This window comes from Moschus berezovskii, chromosome 6 (assembly GCF_049115385.1).
Source record: "Moschus berezovskii isolate FMDL1 chromosome 6, NW_MosBer_1.0, whole genome shotgun sequence".
In the NCBI taxonomy this organism is placed as follows: Eukaryota; Metazoa; Chordata; class Mammalia; order Artiodactyla; family Moschidae; genus Moschus; species Moschus berezovskii.
Genome location: NC_142465.1, coordinates 104,295,675 through 104,322,317, shown reverse-complemented (window position 1 = coordinate 104,322,317; position 26,643 = coordinate 104,295,675). Strand labels below are relative to the sequence as shown.

Sequence of the window (26,643 nt, the reverse complement as noted above, 5' to 3'; positions counted from 1 at the left end):
TCTATAAAATATTGCAATCTACTTCATAGGGGCATCCTGAGAATAAAATTGACTAATGCATGTAAATACTTAGCAGTTGACACATAGTAAATTTTAAATATATGCTCAGTATTATTACTTTATCTTAAAATCTCTAGACTGTCAAGGAATATATTTAATTTGGGGTAATTTTTGTTTGTACAGGAATCAGCCAGAATACACCTATTCTCCTGAGAACCTCCCACCCTCCAATACATAGAGTTATGGCCAAGGTGATGATTTTGGGGCTTAGCTTTTCCTTAATGTGACATTATTTACCATTTTTTTCTGTTGAAAATAAATGAGAAGACTCTCATAATACTCATAATAGAAGCTATAAAATAGGGGGCCTGAGAATAGATATTGTCCATGTTTTCTATTATATAGAAGAAATCTATATTCAGGAAAAAAATTTTTTTAAAAAACCCACCCTGAGACAGGCAGAGAAAAGCAATGGATCACACTGGTAGAGTTCAAGTTCCAGCTCCAGTTTCCCCTGTGGCTAAGCTACTCCATCTCCTTTCTTATGATTTGTTTATTCAAACTTTCCTTCAATGATAAGGGCTAAGCAAGTATATTTCCAAAAGTTCTCCCTTTTTGCCCACACTAGGTTAAATTCTGTTTCTGTCACTTGTAATTAATAAACTCTACCTGAAATATAACAAGTAAAAGGAAAGGAAGATACTAAACAAAGAAAAGAGTGTAGGTAATTGAATGAAGAAATAAGGGGAGAGGAAGGAGTGCAAGATACAAAAAAGGAGATAGATTTAAAAAGTTTAAAAAGTTAATGTGATGTGTATGAAGAGCGTGCATTCAACCACCATAATTTCTACATTTGCTGTCATTATTATAGTAAAAAAATACCTTTAAATCTTACAATGTTTTACAGTTTATAAGAAACTTCAAATTTTCCTTCTAATCTGAAATAGTAGCTAACATCTACTGGACACACTCTTGTCTTTCTCCTAAACGCCTCAAGCAGAGGATCTAAGGAAGGCCTAATCCTCAAACAACTATGAGCTTCAGCTATCAACCCCATCTTGTAAATTAGGAAACTGAGACTCATAGAATAACTGGCAGAATCTTAGGTATATTGATAGTGCAGTAGAAGTATTTGAGTCCAGGTGGCTCAGACAGTAAAGCCTGCAATTCGGGAGACCTGGGTTCAATCCCTGGGTTGGGAAGATCCCCAGGAGAAGGAAATGGCAACCCACTCCAGTACCCTTGCCTGGAAAATCCCATGAATGGAGGAGTTAGTAGGCTACAGTCCATGGGATCACAATGAGTCAGACATGACTGAGTGACTTCACTTTCTTTTCTGGTCTATTATCTCTTGCAGCAAAAGTCTCTCTACTGTACCTGTGACAATAAATCATATGTTTTCCTAAATGAAATGAATATTCCTTGATATAAACTTCAAGCTTCAACATTAAGAAGCAATTGAAGAATCCATAAAGAAGACTAAGTGCATGGGACCAGAGTAGTAAGAAGAAAACTAAGAAAGAACAAAAGCTGTTAAAAGTAAAATAATATTGTGTCCAAAGATGACAATACTGCTGCTGCTGATAAAGTGTCAAGAAGAATGAAATAAGTACCCAGTAAAATTCTATTAATAGATCAAATAGCATGAAATAAAATATTTTATCTCAGAAATAACATTTTGAAATCAATTGAATTTATGAATTAAACTTACTGCCTAAAAGAGACACATAAAAAGATTCAAAGTGGGTGAATGAGTGAATAGCAGATAATTAGTGTCAAACAAAAGCAGTACCAATAAGGAGAACAGAGAAGATGAATTATGACATTCTAAGATGATTGAGAAGTGAGAAAGTACATAATCAGTGTAGAAGTTTTGCTCAAGTACAGTTCCTGTGAAAAGAAACCTATAGAAGGAGTGATTAGAAGACATGAATATAACAAATAGATAGAGATGTATGGGTATATTTATGGACTGAAAGTAATGCTCTTTAAGTGGAAGTGGTTGCATGTAGGCAATGGAGGAATTAATGACCTAACAACTTGAAACTGTGGGGTTTAGGGGAGTATTGACCCAGGTTCTATTTTAAAATAGCTTTTGGCAAGAAGTTTAACTTTTCCACTAAGATGAGAAGCAAGAAATTATAGATGCTAAATGAAACTGATACATTGAAAAACTGCTAGGAAGACTTTTGCAAACAGTTTTGAGAAACAGATAACTTTAGCAATTTGTTTTAATTAATTTTTAAAATTCTTCTGCCTTTTATTATTATTATTCATATTTCTTTGTATTTTTTACATTTTTGCATGCTAAGTGGTAAACCGCTTATCACTTATATTCCCCACTATATTTGTTTTACAGGCTTATTTTCATAGGTCACAATTGAAAATAAATAAGTAGATTTTTAAATATAAAAAGACTCCTAAAGATTAAGTATTTATGACAAATATGTTTATTAATTCATTTGTATAATTCTCAAAAAAATCAAAAAATTCTCAAAAATTCTCAAAAGGTTCTGAGTGTCTATGCTTTCTGTGCCACTCTGATATTTTTGCTTTAACTCTAGACTCTGGATTCTTCTTTCATGAAGTCATTTATCAGTTTCTGCCAAAAAAAAAAAAAAAAGAGTTATGAATAACGTGAAGTGACAGTAGAATAAAGACAGGCAGATTGTGAATCTGGAATGTGACTGAGATGTGCAAACCTCATCAGTTTCCTTTTAACCTTCTTCCTCTGAGTTGTAGGCACAGAGAGGCTTCTCACACAGGCACGAGGAAGACACGGTGCAGTTATCTGTGCCGACAGCGTTCACACCTGCATACACACATTTCCCCTGGGAATCCGAACCTGGCTTTGGTAGACGCCACTCACTGTGTTCAAATAAAGTGACATTACTTTAGAACGTGACGTGTGAAATTTATTATACTTGGCACTGTAGCGAACTCAGGGGAGTAAAGGCACTCACTCTCTCTCTTTTCAAAGAACTCATTCGTTGGTATATACAAAAAGAGATAGGCATATGATAAGTAAGTTTCACAAAATGTGTTTTATTTGTAAGTATTGGCTTCCCTGGTAGCTCAGTTTGGCATTGAAACGTGTATATTATCATATGTGAAATGAATCGCCAGTTCAGGGTCTGATGCATGTTACAGGATGCTCAGGGCTGGTATGTGGGGATGACCCAGAGGGAGGATAAGGGGAGGAGGGAGGTGGGAGTGGGGTTCGGGAGGGGGAACTCACGTACACCCGGGGCGGATTCACGTCAGTGTATGGCAAAACCAAACAATATAATACTGTAAAAGAATTAGCCTCCAATAAAAATTAAAAAAAAAAAAAAAAGAATCCGCCTGCAATGTGGGAGACTCGGGTTCGATTCCTGGGTTGGGAATATCACCTGCAGAAGGGATAGGCTACCCACTCCAGTGTTCTTGGGCTTCCCTTATGACTCAGCTGGCAAAGAATCCACCTGCAATGCGGGAGATCTGGATTCGATCCCTGGGTTGGGAAGATCCCCTGAAGAAGGGAAAGGCTACCCAATCCAGTATTGTGGCCTGGAGAATTCCACGGACAGTCCAGGGGGTCGCAAAGAGTCGGACAGGACTGAACGACTTTCACTTTTACTTTAGTGTCCAAAATGTTTGTTCATTTTTTTTTTCTGTAACAGTTTATGGAAAAACCCGAACAAACTTTTGGCCAACCCAATATGTTATATGTGGGAAAAGGTACACCTGTATAAAGAAGAGACTGGTCCAGTTGGGAAAATTATAGCAATAGCAAGAAAGACAGGACATATGATCTGGGATACAGAATTAAGTTTAAGTATAGATCAACACAACTACAATATTGTAAAGTAATTAGCCTCCAATTAATTAATTTTAAAAAAGGAAACACATGCATGTACAGTTCCAGCTGGAATGGGAATACTTTACTTGTAAATATGTTAGATATAAAAGCTAGCCAGAATTACTAACAAAATTTAGAAGATATATACATATATGCTATGCATGCATGCATGTTAAGTCGCTTCAGTCGTGTCCGACTCTGTGCGACCCCATAGACGGCAGCCCACCAGGTTCTACCATCCCTGGGATTCTCCAGGCAAGAATACTGGAGTGGGTTGACATTTCCTTCTCCAATGCATGCATGCATGCTAAGTCACTTCAGTCGTGTCCGACTCTGTGTGACCCCATAGATGGCAGCCCACCAGGCTCCTCTGTCCACAGGATTCTCTAGGCAAGAATACTTGAGTGGGTTGCCATTTCCTTCTCCAATATATGTATATATACATCTATTTGTGTGTGAGAGAGAGCATGTGCATGTATGTGTGTACGGATCCTTGAACAACTTGGATTTCAACTACTCAGTTCTACTTTATGAAAATTTTTTTCAATAGTAAATACTACAGTATTACAGGATCCATGGCTAGTTTAACACGTAGTTTTAAAGGGCAAATTAAAACTTCTAAGCAGATTTTCCTCTACATGGAGGAGTTGGTGCCCCTAACCCCCACCCATGCTCTACATTGTTCAAGGATCAACTGTATATGTATTATGCTGGGACAGTTGCCTCTGGTCTGATACATTCATCTTACTTCAATTTATAAAATCACCACTGCTAGAAATGCTAGTGGGCAGATGCTACCAAACATTCTGGTTGAATTTAATCCTTTACTAAAGATCTAGATTATAAAGACTATTTTAGTTCAATGTCAATAAAATGACTTTTCATTCACTCTAGAGCAAAACTGTTTGTTTAGTACTATCTGGGAAAAAAGGCAAAGCTTATTTACTGAATTGCTAAAGGCATAGAATATTTCTTTTAAAAATACGAAAGGAACTAGAAAGACATTCTGAACTGTGTTGGGAAAATTAAATTGCCAAAATAGTTCATACATTATTTCATTTATTAATTCAACATAGCTATTGAATGTTCTATGTTCCAAACATTGTACAAGGTTTGAATTAGAGGGAACCTTTCAACTCACAAAATTCCAATAATTAAAATGATCAACCATAAAAGTTAAAATAGATTAAAATTTTGATGCATTAGTACAGCAATTTCAGGAAAATATTCACATATGTTTACACAAAAAATATTCATAAAAACTGTGAAATATTTAACGGACATATATGATGACTAAAATTATTTAAATATTAAATTTTAGTATATGATGAATGATATTAAAACCAGTGATTAAAAAAAGAATTATTTAAGCAGCGTCCTGACAATTGATTGCCTAATTGAAATACACATAGAGAGACGGATATAATTACATCTACCTTTGAACACACATGTACATGCCTCAGCTTTCTCCTTCACGCCTTTATGTGTTAAGATAAATTTCAAATGAATTAAAAAAATCTCATTTTATTTAAATGTTAATCATCTGTTCATGCGATAAAAGTGAATAAAGAACAAATTATTAAAGGAAAAAACTGGAAAGCTGTGCCTGCAAGAGAAGTTACAAACAATATAAAAGAAATGTCAATGTATGTCAAAACCAACCAAAATAATATTGCAAAAAAATAATAATAATAAAATAAAATAAACTTTTTTCCTTCCATTAAAAAAAGAAATAAAAAGATAAATAGGATAAAACTGTCAAAAGTATTGATATTATAAGTTAGAAGAAAAACAGCCTTACTAAACATCAGAATAATATAACCTAATGGAACAAAGTAAAAATAACTGGCTATCAAGATTATCAATCTTATTCTCTAAGATTGGCACATGGTGATGAAAGAGCTTAAAATATATTTTCCTGACATAGTTGTCTAATGCAGTGTTTCTGAATAACAACTGAAAAATATGCCTTTAAAACCAAAAAATAGCCCCAAATTATTTGGATGAAAAATGACAATTCTATACTTGTTCCCAAGAAAAATACCAGAGAGGTACTCAGAGTCATACTTATGATATTCTTTCCCATAATTATATTTCTTATCTGAAATTATAATCATTCAGGGCATCTAATAATAAGGATATACTTACACTAATTATAAAGTATCTAAATGACTTAATGATTTACAAAATTGCTGACAATATAATATGAAATAACAAAAGCAAGAAGTAAAGAAGACTAAATTTGGTCCCTAATAATCTCTATCTCCTCAAAACTCTTTAGGCCAGACATTGGAAAAGGAGAAAGGCATTGGATTATGTAGTAGAAACTTACAGGGCAGAAGAAGGAAGAGAACCATCTTCCCACTTCCATTCATTGTCCTCTTCCTTATAAGACAGGCCAAGCCAAGTGTGGTTTACTGCAAGTAACTTCAGAATACACTGCAGGGAAACAGAATGCACAAAGCTATTAACACTAAAAGTCCATTAGACAGAAAAATACAGAACTTTTGTCTCAGTTTAGTTCAGTTCAGTCACTCAGTTGTGTCTGACTCTTTGTTGACGCCATGGACTGCACAATGCCAGGCTTCCCTGTACTGTGTCTAAAGAATCATAAAAAAAGAATCTAAAAAACTTGTGTCTAAAGAATCATTAAAAAAGTGCAGTATATATATGCCCACTGATAAATGAAACATTGACAAAATATTTGAGTTATTCAGTGCCTGTGCATTTTCTCAAGTCAGGAATTAAGCACAAAGAAGGAAAAAAAAAAAAAGAAAGCTAATCATTTTTTTTTTAGCTTAGTCCCAGTAATGAAAAGGGTTTTTATTTCCCCAGTGTATTTTAGAAATATTTAAGTTGTAAAACCCACTCCAGCACTCTTGCCTGGAAAATCCCATGGACGGAGGAGCCTGGTAGGCTGCAGTCCATGGGGTTGCGAAGAGTCGGACACGACTGAGCGACTTCACTTTCCCTTTTCACTTTCATGCATCGGAGAAGGAAATGGCAACCCACTCCAGTGTTCTTGCCTGGAGAATCCCAGGGAAGGGGGAGCCTGGTGGGCTTCCATCTATGGGGTCACACAGAGTCGGGCACGACTGAAGCGACTTAGCAACAACAACAAACAACAAAAGTTGTAAAAAGAAAGGGCACAGTGTTACCTGTATTTTAATTCATCTACTTTTTTAAACTTACACACATTTTTTAAAAATTTATTGCACAAATACATGCACTTGGTTTTAGAAGTCAAGTGATGCTAAATATATATATAGAGAGAGGGAGAGTCATTCCTCCTTCATTAAATGCCTTTCTCCAGGGGCAATTAACCGCTCCTGTTTGTCCTCTGACTTCCTATTTTATAAAGCCAGAATATTTAGTCTCATGCTCTATTTTCTCACCTCCTGTCTCCTTTTGATATAGTTCCTTCACAATTTTTGGCTTGTGTTTTAAAACTTTTACTAGGTTAGCATTATTTTTTTTTCTGAGCCAAATAGTAAGTGATGATATAACAGAAAAATTTCTATTGAAGAAGACACCACACCAATATATGAACCACTTTATTTTTTTACCGTTTATTCAACTCGGTGCCTGTTTTAGAGCTTGAGATATATCACTGAACAAAAATGAGAAAAATCCCTGCTTTGGGGGTTTGTAGGCCAGATAGAAGTTAATAACATCCATATAAATGATATGATATATAAGAAGGTGACAAGTGCTATAAAAATTAAAACAGGGTAAGAATGCCTATAAGCAAAGTGGAGAGGTCGAGGGGTGGGGTAGGCTCTGATACACAGGTTGCAATTTTAAGTAGGGGTGTCAGGGTAGGTCTCATTAAGAAGGTGACAAGTGTATAAACAGTTGAAGGAGATGAAGTAGTTCACCATGGTTGTATCAGAGAGAAGAATATTACATGCAGTGAAGTGAATGTGTTAGTTGCTCAGTCGTGCTGGACTCTTTGCGACCCCAAGGACTGTAACCTACCAGGTTCCTCTGTCCATGGAATTCTCCAGACAAGAATACTGGAGTAGGTTGCCATTCCCTTCTACAGGGAATCTTCCCAACCCAGGGATAGAACCTAGGTCTCTTGCACTGCAGGCAGATTCTTTACCCTCTGAGCCACCAGGGAGGAGGGAACAGCAAATGTAATGTTTCTGCAATGAATGCATGCATGTATGTTAGGAAAGAAAGGTGGAGCACTCAATGGAAAGATGAATGGAAATGCAGCAGGAGAGCGCCCTTTACCCTGATTTCAGAGCTGCAGGTGAGTCCTTCCTTCCACTGGTGGCTACTACACATTTATGTCCCAGAAGTAAAGAATGAAATACAATCTCACCATCAATCTACTCCTTTCTGTCTTTAAAAATGTAGCGTTAGAAGAGACACAAAGATCTGAACATTTCGACCAAGAAACCGTTTCCGTGGTCTGGTAGTAGCAGTGGTCTCTGTGTTGTACCCAGTGACTCAGAGGAGATCCACACCCTTCTCCTAGGAAAAAAAGTATAACTCAGAGCCCACGGAACCTCCCAAACAAAGCCTTATGTCTTCACATTCCCCTACTTAAAAGTATGAGGTCGTTATTAAAAATTATTGTCAACTCAGAATTGTCTCACTTCCAAATTACCTCCTTTTGCATTTAGTTTTTGTAGAGCTTCAGTGATACACTCCTTCTGGTTTTGGAGCCTCCCAAGGATTTCTATATGAGACAACAAGACTTAGCATTAGAGAAGACCACACATTTCATCTGATTTTGTACTGTTTCATGAGTCATAATAATAGCAACGGTCAAGTGGCACAGAGTACAAATAATTTTAGTCCAGTTCCCTTCCCTACTTAATTAGCTTCATCTCTGCCTGAAGTAATCAGGTGATTAGAAATCAGCCTTTTAAAATGCACAATTTAGTGATTATAGTCAGCAGTACTGTATTATAAGCTCAAAGTTGCTTAAAGTATAGATCTCAATTATTGTCAAGACAAAAATGAAATGATAACTATGTGTCATAATAAAGGCATGAGCTAATGCTTTTATAGTAACCATACAAATGTTTCAAAACCACAGGTTGTACAGCTCAAAATTACACAAAGTTATGTGTTAATCATATTTCAATAAAGAAAAGAAACCAGGCTTTTAACATAATGAATCACTAATGGACTCTCAGATTGCTCATTTAATTATTCAATATAGGTTCAGTATCTCAAAGGGAAAAACTAACATTTTAATGCAAGGCCTTTGTAAAAATACTTATTTAGACTATTTTTATATTATAATTTTTTAGCAGAAGAGAAGCCTTATGATTATTATAAACACCCCCTCCTTAGGAAGCACTTTACTATGAAAATGCCATTGATTTACAGATATTTGTGTTCTTCCATTTTCATGCTCCCTGAGCATCTTGCACATACCTCTGCTGCACACTTTGAAACTTTTGTTTATGTTTTCTCTAAGCTTCCAAAGGGCAGGGTTCATAGTGTATTTATCACTGGTCACCAGCCAAGTGGCTGGCACCTGGTGTGCATTGAATATATGTGAATGCTTAGACGAGTTAACTAACATAAGAGGATATATTTGGTAAATGTGAGACTCCTGCAGTTTCAGAAGATCAATGAAGAATTTAAAAAAAAAAGAAGCCATCAAAACCACGATACTGCTGTATAAACTCCTTTTGTGTCATGCAACCAACCATTTTATGGTTGCAACAGGAAAACAATCTAGCATTCTATAAAGATAATTTGTTCTAGCTCTAAAATTACCTTTATTTTGAGCAAGAACTTTTTGAACCTGAAGAAGTGTTTCTTCTTTGTTTTGGAAAGACTCAATCCATTGGTTAAGGCTCTTAATCTTGCTCTCTGATTCCTGAATACTTTGAAAGTCTAGAACAAGAATTCCAGATGAGTATAAACACACACTCAGTTATGAAATGGTAGAGTGTTAGATCGTAAAGCTTAATTTTTATAGTATACCCTTGATAAAGTTCCCAACAAATGTTTGAACAAATATAATAAGATATTTAGCTAAATATGTTTTCATTTATCCACTGTTATTTTTAAAGTCTACACCTAAATCTAAAATATCATCCTAATTCCTTGTAAGACTGAACATATGCTTATATTAACAGAACAATGCTTCAGCTGAATTAAAACAGATGACAATAACAAAAGTCAAGTCTCAAATAAATCTTTTGGCATCATGACTTGATGTAATATGTAGAATTTCACTTTATAATCAAATTTTAAAGTTCTGAATTTCAAACTAATATTATCAATGTGAAATCACTATACTTAAATAACTAATTGTGAACAATTTTAATACTAATTCAATTATTCTGTTGATCTAATTTAGGATGCTAGAGAAATGGACAGTATGAAGAAATTGTAAAAGAAGCTACTTTTTATTTTCAGAGTAAAGACAGTTACAAATTCATTGAGCTCGATATCTTAGTAGGTTGCAATTTTCAAAATAATACAGAATCAATCACTACTATGAATATCTTTTGAAGTAATTTCAATAATATAATATCCTTGGAAAAATGTGATTATTGAGAGCTCACAAGGTTAAATTCATTCATAAAGTAAAAAGTTGTTAATAGTTTTATGTCATTTTTTTTCCTTTTCTCCATTCAGTATGGCAATAAAACATTTACCAAAAACTATTATCTGGAAATGATTTAAAGAAACATGACAATCTGACAATCAGTCTATTATTTCTTTTTCCCCAACTAATTGGACTTACACTGGTAACCAAAGAATCCACACAACATCAAAAGCAGCAGGCTGAAGATTCCCAGGATCACAGGAATTATTCCATAGAGAGAGAAGGAAAAACGAGAAGCTGAGAAACAGAGTGAGTGAAAAATCAGAGATAAAGTAAGCTCCTGTTACTTGAAATATTAATATCATTATTTTAAAAATGTTATTAAGTTCTGTGTATTTTATGAAAAATAATACCCAATGTGTGAATTACCATAAGCTATTAGACTGAAGAGAGAAGAAAGTATTTTAGAGGATGTACAGAAAATAATTAACGTAGCAGACCTGATTTCTATCCTCAAAGGCCCGCTTACAAGGTTGGCCATGGTTGGTATCTGGACTAGATTTCAGTAGAGTTTCCACAGCCTCTAATTGACAGGAATGCCTCACCTTGTCTTCTCTGTTTGTACAAACAATATAGCTTTTGCTTTCCTTCAGGAAGTCTAGAATTTTGTTACATGACCGCCAGATGTTACCTATGGGATTAATAAACTCTGAACATTGATTCTCTAATGAGTTTCCCTGGTTGTCAACATTTGACACATTGTCATGAATTATTGCTGGGGAAATTCCTGGGACCTGTGTGACTCTACTGGGAGAGGACTCTAGGAAGGTTGAGCCTGGTCTCCCCCACACTTCACTTCATGCTCCTTTTCCCTTTGCTAATTATGTTTGTTATCCTTCCATTTTCATAAATCTCAGCAACAAGTACAACTCTATAGGGTCCTGTGAGTTCTCCTAGTGAATCACTAAACCTGAGCATGTCTTTGGGGACTTACAGTGCAGGTAAAAAATTTACATATAGGTATTACTAAAATTATCCTTAAACACTAGGCACAAACTTTCAGTTCAGACTACATTACCCTCATTAATACAATCAGATAGAGAAATGCTTATCAATATTAAATTTGTGTTATTATTAAGATAGAACTCTTTTTTTAAAAAACTTGACAACTTATAGTATATTTCCTTGATGTGTACATGCTAAGTCACTTCAGTCACATCGGACTCCTTGTGACCCTATGGATTGTAGCCCATCAGGCTCTTCTGTCCATTACCTTCTCCAGGGAAGAATACTGGAATGGATTATCATCCCTCCCCCAGGGAATTTTCCTGACCCAGGGATCGATCCTGAATCTCTTATGTTTCCTGCATTGGCAAGCACTAAGCACTTTACCACTAGCACAATCTGGGAAGACCCATTCATAAAGAATTACTGTAAATCTTAGTGAATGTTTTAAAGGGACAATATTTTGTTTTAGATGAAACAATATCTATAATTCATTCAATTTCACAAAAATATATGCTTCATCCCCACATTCTAGAAATTAAGCTTTCAGAGATCATTGTTAGTAGTCCTTTGTTGGTAAGTTTATTTCCCTCCAAAACAAATGTATAAACTCTAGTGTAAAAAAAAAAAAGGTATTTCTTTTTTTTTTTGTACTTCTGAAACAAAATGAAAAGCTGCCATCAAAGGGAATAGTTATTTTCATAACTAATATCCAAAGCATTTATTTAACTTTGTATAATATAACTTGGTGGTTATCAACCAGAGGAAAGTTTGACTCCCAGGGGACAATATTAAATGTCTGGGGACATTCTAGATGTGATAACTGAGGGTCAGGTAGGACTGACATCTAGTGAATAGGTGTCAAAAAAGATGCTTAACATCCTACAGTCACTAACTAAAGCCCCACAACCAAGAGTTATCTAGCCCCAAATGTCCTTACAGCTGAGGTTGAGAAATTCTCCTCTATTAAATGATGTTGGTTAATTATGATCAAAAAGAGGCATCATGTAATAGGGTTTCACCTTTCTTTGTCTTTTTTACAAATTTTCTGAGTTTTAAACCTTGGTCAAGTTCTCTGTTTCATATAAGAAATCAATTCTAAATTTGGACAATGACTTCTTCCATCTTTAACTATGCTCCTTCATAAATGAAAACTTCAAATCTCTCTGTCAAAAAATACACTTTTGTTTTATTCCTATATATGTTCTAAACATTTTCATCTCTATATTTTTTCTAAATTTTAAAATTTCCAAATAGTAACAACTAGAAAAACATAAAATGGAAGATGTACCTAAAGATAACAAAGAGAGACCATAAATGAATAAACTCTAGTACATCTACTTTACCGTCCACATTGGTGTGCTCAGGAATTGGGCAGCATTCATCCTCAGGAGGAGGAGGAAGAGGAAGGGCAAGAGGTGGTTCCAAATCCACAATAGGGATGGTCTCTGTCTGCTCTGTATTTTCTTTTACACAGAAAATATATCATAACTTTATAATTTTGTAAAACAAATGAGATTAGAATTTAAGACCTATTACTATTTCCAAAGATCCCTAGAAATACAAATATTATAGAAATAAAATCAAAGATATTCAAATCACATTTCCACTCAACAGCCCATCCAGCTTTCCAAAAAGTATTTACACTGGTTGATTACACTTTGGATAGAGTCAAGAAATAAGATAATTATTTTTAAAATATATTTAAAAAAAGCACTCTTTCAGGTAATCTGGGAAATATTAAAAATATAATGCTCCTATCAATCATAACCAGCAGTTAAAACAAACAAAAACAACCAAAATTGTATTTGCATTAAAATGGCATAGGTCATTTAGATTTAAAAAGATAAGATACCTGGAGGATGATCACAATCTGAAGCATCTGACATTCTAAAGCCTTTTGGATTATTTACTTAATCCCAAGTGTGAAGACGAGCTTACAAAGATGTTGGCAGGTGAATGAAGAGTTATCTCTTCCACTTTCTTCCTAGAGTTGATGAGAAGACCAGACATAGCGTCAGGTGGGGCAGCTACTTACAGTTGTACGAAACTAACTAAATTTGGCAAAAAAACCCACAGAGGAAATGTGAATCTATAACTGGATATTTTGTAATAGGTATACAGAAATAAAGTCACCCCTATTTAACTAAACTATATACAACAAGTGTTTAAGTATCATCTGGCTTGTTCAGGTAATAGTCCATCGCTCCAGAAAGTAATCGGGAAAAACCATTATCATAAATAATGTAACTGATTATTCTAGAGTGAAATGTTTCATGAAACTTGAGTATGAAGTACGGGAAGATACAAATATAAGTAAATTAATTAGAAAAAGGAATAACACTGGAAAATAACATCTGTTCTTCAAAGGTAGATTTAAACTGCTGCCTATACAAAATGGCACTTGAAGATGGAAATCACATAATAAAATCTTTATGTCCAAATAGTGACAGATTGGCTTAAAGTTTTTGATACTACCACCCCCACCCAACTTTGTTTAAAAGGAAAAACAAATTCTATTCATATAAATATGGTTGGGTTAGCCACTGAAATTGACCTTTTACTCTTCACTGCTCAAGTGAAAAAAAGTTCAATATTTGCAGTGGAAATAAATAGATATTGTACACAAACAAAAATAGACATAAGATTTTTCTTATTGGGTTTATAACCTCATAGAAACTAATGTATGATCAAGTCTGGTTGAAACCACACAAAATACCTCAGATACAGGCAGTGGTCATAAGTTTCCCATCTTCCTATGTCCAGTTCAGATCAAATGGCTTTACAAGTAATCCTAAAAATAGATCACATTTTATCTTTTAATGTATCAAATGCAAGATTGGTTGACCAAAAAGAATATTATAACATTATTCTTCAAAGATCTCAGTAAAGCCAGGGATGGAGAAAGCAGAGACTTCATAAAAAATATTCTACACTGACTTTCTGACTATATTGTAATTCAATTTTATTTTGTTTACTTTCTAACTCTAAATTTAAAAATTTGATTGTGTGGCTTTGGGTCAAGATTCAGGTAAGTAGGAAAAAAGAAAAAGTATTAATCATTAATGTATGAATATCATAAGCAAATATGAAAATATTACATGGACATACACAGTATCCTATTCTTGGGTAGTTCTATTACATTAGCATGAAATAAATTGTATTGTACTACAGCCCCATGATATGATTAACCACCTCTCCACTTGGGTGGTTATATATCCATGTGTTTCAAAGAGAGAACACTTTAAAAAATAGTTAGAAGGAAGGTTCTAATAAGTTTTGTAATGTTTAGGAGCAAAAACCAAGTAACAAAGTAGTGGGCACTTATAATAGCATATAAAAAAGGGAAAAAGGAAGAAAAATGAGGGAGAACAATATAAAAAGAAGAATAAAAAACAAGAAGAAGCAATATATGCAAATATGTTTAATTCATATGAATATGGAAAATTATTGACACTGGTGATCACAGGCAAATGGACTGTAGATAAGAGAAAAAGATAGCCCACATTTATTTATTAGGCTTCATATTATATTACATATTTATTTATCATGTTTTAAAAGAAATTCTAATAGGTATAGGGAAATAAAAGCAAAGAGTGATTTGGCATTAAAAAATTCATGTTGTGTTGAGGAGTCAACATGCCGGACTTCAGGCTCTACTACAAAGCCACAGTCATCAAGACAGTATGGTACTGGCACAAAGCCAGAAATATAGATCAATGAAACAAAATAGAAGGCCCAGAGATAAATCCACGCAACTATGGTCACCTTATCTTTGACAAAGGAGGCAAGAATATTCAATGGAGAAAAGACAATGTCTTTAACAAGTGGTGCTGGGAAAACTGGTCACTTGTAAAAGAATGAAACTAGAACACTTTCTAACACCATACAGAAAAATAAACTCAAAATGGATTAAAGATCTAAATGTAAGACCAGAAACTACAAAACTCCTAGAGGAGAACTTTGGAGAAGGAAATGGCAACCCACTCCAGTGTTCTTGCCTGGAGAATCCCAGGGACAGAGGAGCCTGGTGGGCTGCTGTCTATGGGGTCACACAGAGTCGGACACGACTGAAGTGACTTAGCAGCAGCATCAGAGGAGAACATAGGCAAAATGCTCTGACATAAATCACAGCAGGATCCTCCATGACCCACCTCCCAGAATATTGGCAATAAAAGCAAAAATAAACAAATGGGACCTAATTAAAATTAAAAGCTTCTGCACAGCAAAGGAAACTATAAGCAAGGTGAAAAAACAGCCTTCAGAATGGGAGAAAATAATAGCAAATGAAGCAACTGACAAATAATTAATCTCAAAAATATATGTGACTCCTGCAGCTCAATTCCAGAAAAATAAATGACCCAATCAAAAAATGGGCCAAAGAACTAAACAGACATTTCTCCAGAGAAGACAAACAGATGGCTAACAAACACATGAAAAGATGCTCAACATCATTCACTATCAGAGAAACGCAAATCAAAACCACAATGAGGTACCATTTCACGCCAGTCAGAATGGCTGCTATCCAAAAGTCTACAAGCAATAAATGTTGGAGAGGGTGTGGAGAAAAGGGAACCTTCTTATGTTGGTGGGAATGCAAACTAGTACAGCCACTATGGAGAACAGTGTGGAGATTCCTTAAAAAACTGGATATAGAACTGCCATATGACCCAGCAATCCCACTGCTGGGCATACACACTAAGGAAACCAGAATTGAAAGAGACACATGTAACCTAATGTTCATTGCTGCACTGTTTATAATAGCCAGGACATGGAAGCAAACTAGATGTCCATCAGCAGACAAATGGATAAGCTAGCTTTGGTACATATACACAATGGAGTATTACTCAGCCGCCATTAAAAAGAATACATTTGAATCAGTTCTAATGAGGTGGATGAAACTGAAGCCTATTACACAGAGTGAAGTAAGCCAGAAAGAAAAACACCAATACAGTATACTAATGCATATATATGGAATTTAGAAAAATGGTAATAATAACCCTGTATACGAGACAGCAAAAGAGACACAGATGTATAGAACAGTCTTTGGGACTCTGTGGGAGAGGGTGAAGGTGGGATGATTTGGGAGAATGACAGTGAAACATGTATATTATCATATGTGAAACGAATAGCCAGTGCAGGTTTGATGCATGATACAGGATGCTCAGGGCTGGTGCACTGGGATGACCCAGAGGGATGGGATGGGGAGGGAGGTGGGAGGGGGGTTCAAGATGGGGAACACATGTACACCCGGGGCAGATTCATGTCAATGTATGCAAAACCAATGCAATATTGTAAAGTAATTAGCATCCAATTAAAATATTTAAAAATACAAAAATAAAATAAAAGAAGATAAAAAAATTCATGTTGTGAACAAATTTTCTTCAAGAACGCTCATGACAGTACTATATTTGAGAACCAGAAATATTTTAAAATATATGTCCATAAACTAGGGATTGGTTAATTCCCTATTAATATAATGAAATACTATACACCCAATATAATCACCTTATTGAAATCTTCTTTATGACATGAAAGTGAAATTGAAGTCACTCAGTGTCTGACTCTTTGCAACCCCATGGACTGTAGTTCACCAGGCTCCTCCATCCATAGAATTTTCTAGGCAAGAGTACTGGAGTTGGTTGCCATTTCCTTCTCCAGGGGATCTTCCTGACCCGGTTATCGAACCTGGGCCTCCTGCATTGTGGGCAGACACTTTTCCAGCTGAGCCACCAGGGAATCCCTTCTTTATGACATAGGCATATGTTAATGCAGGGAAATTTACTGTATTAAAAAGACTGCATCTAACTAAAAAAGTTTCTGCATATCAGGGCAAATGACCAACAAAATGAAAAAAAAACCCTCAAAATAGTAGAAAATGCTTACAAATCATATATCTGATAAAAATTAATATCCAAAATAGGTTTCCCAGTGGCGCAGTGGTAAAGAATCTGCCTGCGGATGCAGGAGACACAAGACACTTCGGTTTGATCCTTGGGTCAGGAAGAATGCCCTGGATTAGGGAATGGCAAGTTGGTGATGGACAGGGAGGCCTGGCGTGCTGTGATTCATGGGGTCGCAGAGAGTCAGACACGACTGAGCGACTGAACTGAACTGACCTGAACTGAACCCACTCCAGTATTCTTGCCTGGAAAATCCCATGGACAGAGAAACCTGGTGGGTACAGTCCGTGGACTCACAGAGAGTCAGATACAACTGAGTGACTGAACAAACACATACACAATATCCAAAATACATAAGGAACTCATACAACTCGATATCAAAAAGAAAACCTGATTTTTTAAAATGGTCAGAAAAACTGAACAGACATTTTTACAAAGACACGCAGATGGCTAACATGGAAAGGTACTCAACATCATTAATAATCAGGGAAATTTAAATCAAAACCACAGTGAGATAACATCTCACCACTGTTGGAATGTCTAACATCAAAAAGACAAGAGAGAAGAGGTGTTCGTGAAGAAAGGAGAAAAGGAAAACCTTTTGCACTGTTGGTGGGAATAAAAATGGATGTGGCACTATGGAAAACAGTATAGAGATTTCTCAAAATATTAAAAATAGAACTGCCATATGATCCAGAAATTCCACTTCTGGGTATATAACCAAAGGAAATGAAAACAGAAATATGAACAGATACCTTTACTATTATGTTCATTGTAGCATTGTTTAATAACATTAATGGCCAAGATATGGAAAACAGTACAAGTGATATATATTATATATATGTAATGAAATATTGTATAACAAATATTTATAACTGTATACGATCCCCTGGAGAAGAGATAGGCTACACACTTCAGTAGTCTTCAGTTTCCCTTGTGGCTCAGATGGTAAAGAATCGCCTGTGAAATTGAACTGGGGGCTAATTCCTAAAGAGAAAAGTTGCTTTCAAGAAAAAAAGGCATATGGGAAAGAAGAAAAAGCAAATTCATTCATTTTAAAACACACATTATTAGAAGTACTTTACATATTGATTGCAGCCAAAGGACAGTTGTTCTTTAGGTTTCATTTAATGCCATTATTAAGAAAAAATGAGGTATAATTTTCCATTGTTAGTCCAGGAAATAACCTAGAAAACACTGAAATTCTCCTATATATACACTGAAATTCTCCTATATATACACTGAAATTCTCCTATATATATATATATAGTGTTTTGTTTCAAAGGCGTCAATATCTGAGGATAGTTTACCTGAAATTATGAAAAGGATTACCGATAAATATCTATCAGAGTAATGGTACTTTTTCTCCAGAATATACAGAACAATGGAGAAGGGACTGGCAACCTACTCCAATATTCTTACCTGGAGAATCCCATGGACAGAGGAGCCTAGTGGACTACAGTCCAAGGGGTCACAAGAGTCGGACGTGACTGAGTGACTAACACACACACACATATAGTACAATTTTTTATTTTCTATTTTTTTATTGCTACTATTATTCTAGTTTTCAAAAAGATTACTGAGGAAGTTTTTGAGTTTATTTGAAAACTAGTACCACACAATCCTACAATTTTCACCACTTTGCAAAAAAGATGATGGAGAAATAGCTTCAAAATTGCTTTCTTAGATATTCATATAGTTAAGATGGTTATCTATTAACACCCTCTGATGATCAACCAGTGTGTCTTAGATTGTCACCTACCATTTGATTGTGCCATGAAAAAAGGATTTTGCTCTATAAACTAATCAATTGTCATGCAGATATTGGCAGAGGCCCATGAGATAAAGAACAAAAATGGGTCAGATTATAGGTCAATTAATAAAAAACATACCCTTGGAGAAGGAAAGCAACATTTTATAGTGGTGGTTAAGAAGAATAAAAAATATCACAATTTCCAGACTCTCAACCCTGTTGATAAGAAGATAATTTAACTGCAATTGAATGGTTACTAGAGCTCATGTACAGCAGGGTAATTTTCAAAGTGGGAAAGTATTTATTAAAAAGAATGATTCAGGTATGCTGCTGCTGCTGCTAAGTCGCTTCAGTCGTGTCTGACCCTGTGCGACCCCATAGACGGCAGCCCACCAGGCTCCCCTGTCCCTGGGACTCTCCAGGCAAGAACACTGGAGTGGGTTGCCATTTCCTTCTCCAAAGCATGAAAGTGAAAAGTGAAAGTGAAGTCGCTCAGTCTGTCTGACTCTTAGCAACACCATTGACTGCAGCCTACCAGGCTCCTCCGTCCATGGGATTTTCCAGGCAAGAGTACTGGAGTGGGTTGCCATTGCCTTCTCCAGATTCAAGTATGTGTGTGTTAGCTGCTCAGTCATGTCCGACTCTTTGCAACCCCATGGACTATAGCCCGCCAGTCTCCTCTATCCATGAAATTCTCCAGGCAAGAATACTGGAGTGGGTTGCCAGTTCCTGCTCCACCAGATTCAAGTATAGATGACCTTATTTGCAAAGCAAAAGTAGAGAGACAGATGTAGAGAATAAATGTACAATTATCAAGGAGGGAAGGGGAGTAGGAGGCAGTGGGAGATTGGGATTGACATATTTAAACTATGGATACTATGTATAAAATAGATAACTAATGAGAACCAACTGTATAGCACAGAGAACTCTGCTCATTGCTCTGTGGTGACCTGAATGGGAAAGAAATCCAAACAAGAGGGGATTTATGTATAAATATAGTTGATTCATTTTGCTATATAGTAGAAACTAACACAACATTATAAAGCAACTGCTTCCTGGGGAAGCAGATACATGACTCTATGCATTTGTCAAAGTCCATAGAACTGTATACCACAAAGAGTGAATTTTGATGCAGACTAAAATAAACAAAAATTCATCAATCAAGATATCAAGCGATCCCAGAATGAGATGCTGCTGCTGCTAAGCTGCGTCAGTCGTTTCTGACTCTCTGCAACCCCATAGAGGGCAGTCCACCAGGCTCTGCCGTCCCTCAGATTCTCCAGGCAAGAACACTGGAGTGGGTTGCCATTTCCTTCCCCAGCGCATGAAAGTGAAGAGTGAAAGTGAAGTCGTTCGTTCAGTCATGTCTGACTCTTTGCGACCCCATGGACTGTAGCCTACCATGTTCCTCCGTCCATGGGATTTTCCAGGCAAGAGTACTGGAGTGGGTTGCCATTGCCTTCTCCTAGAATGAGATGCAAATCGTGACAAATGAATCTAACTATAATACAAATATACGAAACAGCCTCACTGAAAGTGATGGGAAAAATAGGAGCTGACTTAAGTGGCTTTGGAAAATGGCATTTTGGTCAGAAATGGTAAGGTTAGAAGGGAAAGGCACGTACATAGTGATCTAGTTGGTCAATTTGCTTCTCATGGTAGATGGGTTAACACTTTTGAAACTGATTTATGGTACAGATGGAAGTTGGTAGGAGACAGATTTCACACTTCCTGAAAAGCAAGTTACAGACCAAGCAGAAAAGGAAGGTTAGACTAAATATTGTGCCACTAGATTAGAGTCAGAAACATCTGTTTGAACTGTTTCACCTAATGTATATACAGATGAAGAAATATACAAACAAATACACATATGTGTATATACATGGGTTAATACAATGCCTAGCTCTGTCTACTTAAAAAGTCTAGAAGCAGTGAAAGCCCCAAAGCAGCAAACATACCCAGTACCCAGTTCTTGGTTTTTAAATGTTATTCATCAGTTAAAGGAACTAGAGCTCTTTGGAGAAATGACTGATTCTAAAGTTGGCATGAAAAAAATGTATAAGCTGAGAGTATCTTACAATGACAGAAAGTAGAAAGTGCTCAAAAGTAAAAAGATTAGGGTAGGTCAAAGGCACACAGGAGCTACCTAAAAGATCTCTCAATAGCAAAAGTGGAACAATTTATGCAACAAAAGTAATAAAGTAGCATTGCATTATAAACCCAAGAATAAAATTAATATCAGTGAGCCCATGCTATTAAAAATAAGTGATTGAATAATTAAATAAATGGGAGAGAAAAGACAAATCTTTACAGAAAAAATTCAGACATTCTTCTGCCCAGGAGGTGTAGTTTAACTCCAACTGACAGTGGACTGGCTTTGGTGACTTGCTTTCTTCCATAGAACAGAGCTTGGAAAGAAGAAAATGATAACTTCACAGTGGGAAAATCTGACAAACACAAATTAACCAAGTGATAAGGTTAAGATCACCACTGATACCTTGTGGATAAATGTATCCCTGATAAGACCTGATGGTTAGGTTAGTTCACCTTTGTGGCAGTTTTTCTGAAAATCCCACATCTCCAGTCTAAACAAAACATCAGAAGAACAAACTTAAGAGGCATTTGACATGAAACCTGGCCACAAGAAAAGACTGGAAGTGTTACAGAACAAAGAAAACATTATGTCTGAATGTCGAGCTGTATCCTGAATTGAAATAATGCCATTTGCAGCAACATGGTGCTGTTCTATCAGTCAGTCATGTCTGACTCCTTAGGCCCTCATGGACTGCAGCACGCCAGGCCTTCTTGTCCATGCAGCAACATGGATGAACTTAAAGATCAGTCGTTATACTGAGTAAAGTCAGACAGAGAAGGAGAAATAGCATATGACACTCCTTATATGCTGAAGCTAAAAATAAATGATACCAATGAACTTATTTACAAAGCAGAAACAGATTCTCAGACTTAGAGAGCTATGTTTTCAGGAAGGGGAGGAAGGATGTTGGGAAAGGATAGCTAGGGAGTTTCAGATGGACATGTACACACTGCTCTGTTTAAAGTGGGTAACTCACAAGGACCTACCATATAGCACAGGGAACTCATGTGGCAGCCTGGATGGGAGAGGAGTTTGGGGGAGAATGGATACATGTATGTTTATGGCTGAGTCCCTTTGCCGTCACCTGAAACTATCACAATACTGGTAGCTTACTCCAATAGAGAATAAAATTTTTTGACAAATATGAAAAAGCAAAAATAAAAAATTTGAAAACCACATTAATGGAAGAAGTGATGAAATCCCAAAAATGTTTCTCTTTTACTAATATTTAAATATTTTTTATTTTTTATTATTTTTTTAAATTTATTTATTTTAATTGGAGACTGATTACTTTACATTATTGTATTGGTTTTGCCATACATTGACATGAATCTGCTCTGGGTGTACATATATTCCCCATCTTGAACCCCCCTCCCACCTCCCTCCCCATCCCATCCCTCTGGTTCATCACAGTATACCAGCCCCGAGCATCCTGTATCATGCATCAAACTTGGAATGGCAATAGCTTATTAATCTATTTACTTATTTTTTATTGGAAGAAAATTGCTTTACAGAATTTTGTCATTTTCTGTCAAACCTCAACATGAATCAGCCATCAGTTCAGTTCAGTTCAGTCACTCAGTTGTGTCCATCTATTTGCGACCCCATGAATCACAGCACGCCAGGCCTCCCTGTCCATCACCAACTCCCAGAATTCACTCAAACTCATGTCCATAGAGTCGGTGATGCCATCCAGCCATCTCATTCTCTGTTGTCCCCTTCTCCTCCCGCCCCCAACCTTTCCCAGCATCAGAGTCTTTTCCAGTGAGTCAACTCGTCGCATGAGGTGGCCAAAGTATTGCAGTTTCAGCTTTAGCATCAGTCCTTCCAATGAACACCCAGGATTGATGTCCTTTAGAATGGACTGGTTGGATCTCCTTGCAGTCCAAGGGACTCTCAAGAGTCTTCTCCAGCACCACAGTTCAAAAGCATCAATTCTTCGGCGATCAGCTTTCTTCACAGTCCAACTCTCACATCCATACATGACCACGGGAAAAACCATAGCCTTGACTAGACAGACCTTGGTTGGCAAAGTAATGTCTCTGCTTTTTAATATACTATCTAGGCTGGTCATAACTTTCCTTCCAAGGAGTAAGCGTCTTTTAATTTCCTGGCTGCAATCAGCATCCGCAGTGATTTTGGAGCCCAGAAAAATAAAGTCTGACACTGTTTCCAATATTTCTCCATCTATTTCCCATGAAATAATGGGACCAGATGCCTCGATCTTTGTTTTCTGAATGTTGAGTTTTAAGCCAACCTTTTCACTCTCCTCTTTCACTTTCATCGAGAGGCCTTTGAGTTCCTCTTCACTTTCTGCTGTAAGGGTGGTGTCAACTGCATATCCGAGGTTATTGATATTTCTCCCAGCAATCTTGATTCCAGCTTGTGCTTCTTCCAGCCCAGCATTCCTCATGATGTACTCTGCATATAAGTTAAATAAACAGAGTGACAATATACAACCTTGACGTACTCCTTTTCCTATTTGGAACCAGTCTGTTGTTCCATGTCCAGTTCTGACTGTTGCTTCCTGACCTGCATACAGGTTTCTCAAGAGGCAGGTCAGGTGGTCTGGTATTCCCATCTCTTTCAGAATTTTCCACAGTTTATTGTGATCCACACAGTCAAAGGCTTTGGCATAGTCAATGAAGCAGAAATAGGTGTTTTTCTGAAACTCTCTTGCTTTCTCCATGATCCAGTGGATGTTGGCAATTTGATCTCTGATGCCTCTGCTTTTTCTAAAACCTGCTTGAACATCTGGAGTCCATGGTTCACATATTGCTGAAGCCTAGCTTGGAGAATTTTGAGCATGACTTTACTAGCGTGTGAGATGAGTGCAATTGTGCGATAGTTTGAGCATTCTTTGGCATTGCCTTTCTTTGGGATTGGAATGAAGACTGACCCTTTCCAGTCCTGTGGCCACTGCAGAGTTTTCCAAATTTGCTGGCATATTGAGTGAAGCACTTTCATAGCATCATCTTTTAGGATTTGAAATAGCTCAATTGGAATTCCATCACCTCCACTAGCTTTGTTCATAGAGATGCTTTCTAAGGCCCACTTGACTTCACATTCCAAGATGTCTGGCTCTAGGTCAGTGATCACATTATCATGATTATCTTGGTCTTGAAGATTTTTGTACAGTTCTTCTGTGTATTCTTGCCACCTCTTCTTAATATCTTCTGCTTCTGTTAGGTCCATACCATTTCTGTCCTTTATCGAGCCCATCTTTGCATGAAATGTTCCCTTGGAATCTCTAATTTTCTTGAAGAGATCTCTTGTTTTTCCTATTCTGTTGTTTTCCTCTATTTCTTTGCACTGATCACTGAGGAAGGCTTTCTTATCTCTCCTTGCTATTCTTTGGAACTCTGCATTCAGATGCTTATATCTTTCCTTTTCTCCTTTGCTTTTCGCTTCTCGTCTTTTCACAGCTATTTGTAAGGCCTCCTCAGACAGCCATTTTGCTTTTTTGCATTTCTTTTCCATGGGGATGGTCTTGGTCCCTATCTCCTGTATAATGTCATGAACCTCCGTCCAGAGTTCATCACGCACTCTATCTATAAGATCTAGTCCCTTAAATCTATTTCTCACTTCCACTGTATAATCATAAGGGATTTGATTTAGGTCATATCTAAATGGTCTAGTGGTTTTCCCTTCTTTCTTCAATTTAAGTCTGAATTTGGCAAACGCGAGAGACGTTGGCTCCGGCAGCGCAGAAGTGAGAGACACCGGCTCCGGTGGCGCAGACGCGAATCAGCCATAGGTATACATATATCCCTCACTTTTGAACCTCCCTCCCATCTCCCTGAAGAATTTATTTACAGGGCAGAAGTGGAGAAACATAGAGAATATACTTATGGACATGGGAAGAGGGGAGGAGAGGGTGAGATGCATGGAAAGAGTAACATGGAAACTTACATTACCATATGTAAAATAGATAGCCAATGGGAATTTGTTGTATGGCTAAGAAACTCAAACAGGGGCACTGACTAATATTTAAATATTTTTGAGCAATTATTGTCTTGTTAAAATTTTGCTTGAACTCTGCTTACATGGTAAAACTATTTCTGAATACTAATAATTGTGACCTGTTAGCTCATATTATTAAAATACCAAGACAGAAAGCAAAATAAACTTCCAATGTGCTCTGTATATAAAGAAAGTCAGAAAATACATATCGATTTTTAATTTTTGTAATAGGATAAATAGAGAATACATAACATTTTGAAAAATGTGATATCACCAGGATTATTATTAAGAAGTATACTTTGCAGATGCAAATACTAGGTTTCCAATGCTAACAGTTTTTTAACATCATGCTCTTTTCCGTATTTTGAAATTTTGAGTTCTTTGAGTTTGTTTCTTTTGCTGCTAACTAAAGACTGAGGCTTATATGAAATAACAGGCTGCTCAATGTTCATCAGTTGTGGATGTGTTTGTGTTTATCTACATGAGTATGTTCTTGAAATTAAGACAAAAGAAAAGTCAACACAAAGTCAAGAATATTTGTCAGGTTGTATTATCACCTTATAAAAAATACTTGATACTTATTTTTCACAAATTTCAAATTCTTTCAGGGTTAAATGAATGCGAAGTGCTTAGCACAGTGCTGGAAAAGATTCAGTAATCTGGCTAAATTAATTTTTAAATTTGGAGAAACCAATTTGTAAGGTGAAGCCTAATCGTAGTAAAGACTAAGAGAACTATGTTAAATGTGGAAGATTAAAGAATTAGTGACATTTAGAAATAATGGGGCACATTATATCATTGGTTAAAAAAGAAATTTCTGTAGAGAGGTAAAATATTATAAAGAAAAATGATCAAGAAGTGAGTGAGATAATTGATTTTTTAATTAAATGGAGAAACTAGTGATCAGGAAGAAGTGGAAATATTCAGTGGACTTGCAAATGTGAGAAGCTAAGGCCTAAGCAAATGTTTTCAGGTTCTAGTATTACAATTACATGGTGTTGAGTGTTGAGCTCACCAGATGGTTGTTTTAGATGAAGTCTATTCCAGTTGATAAGGAAACGGTAACCCACTCCAGTATTCTTGCGTGGGAAATCCCATGGACCGAGGAGCCTGGCAAGCTGCAGTTCATTGGGTTGCAAAGAATCAGACAGGACGGAGCAACTAACACACACACACACAGAGCAGTTGAAGAAAGCAAGACAAAACTAAGAAGGGACGATTACAAAGCCCCAAAGAGCATATAACCAGAACATAAATAACACTCCTCTTTTACAGCCTACATAGGGTTACTTTTTTATTACACTCATTCTTTTTGAAAATTTGCTAACAAATTATTTTTATATCAAAATAGGTTTTCCTTTTGTCATCACTTCTCCATACTAGAACTTAATGGAAAGCTCTTACAAATGCACCACTCCAAAATGTTTTTTTTATATTAATGAAATCCACAATTGAAATACATTTCTTATTGTGTTTTTTATTATTATTGAATGGTGACAACAGATAAAACTGTCTTTTTCTACTGAGTTAAAACCCATGTACTTAAACTGCATTACC

The 26,643-nt window shown here is 36.3% G+C and overlaps 1 protein-coding gene across 1 annotated transcript; it reads right to left on the bottom strand.

The window, feature by feature from the left end:
- Positions 1 to 2,459: 2,459 nt before the first annotated feature.
- Positions 2,460 to 13,388, bottom strand: LOC129537160 (C-type lectin domain family 1 member A-like). Its single transcript, XM_055396560.2, has 9 exons — positions 13,228 to 13,388; positions 12,719 to 12,838; positions 10,566 to 10,664; positions 9,587 to 9,706; positions 8,460 to 8,531; positions 8,172 to 8,323; positions 6,174 to 6,280; positions 2,703 to 2,868; positions 2,460 to 2,602 (listed from the first exon to the last, which is right to left on the bottom strand). Exons 1-8 carry the CDS (start codon positions 13,259 to 13,261, stop codon positions 2,718 to 2,720), a joined length of 855 nt encoding a protein of 284 aa, XP_055252535.2. The 5' UTR covers positions 13,262 to 13,388; the 3' UTR covers positions 2,460 to 2,602; positions 2,703 to 2,717.
- Positions 13,389 to 26,643: the final 13,255 nt, after the last annotated feature.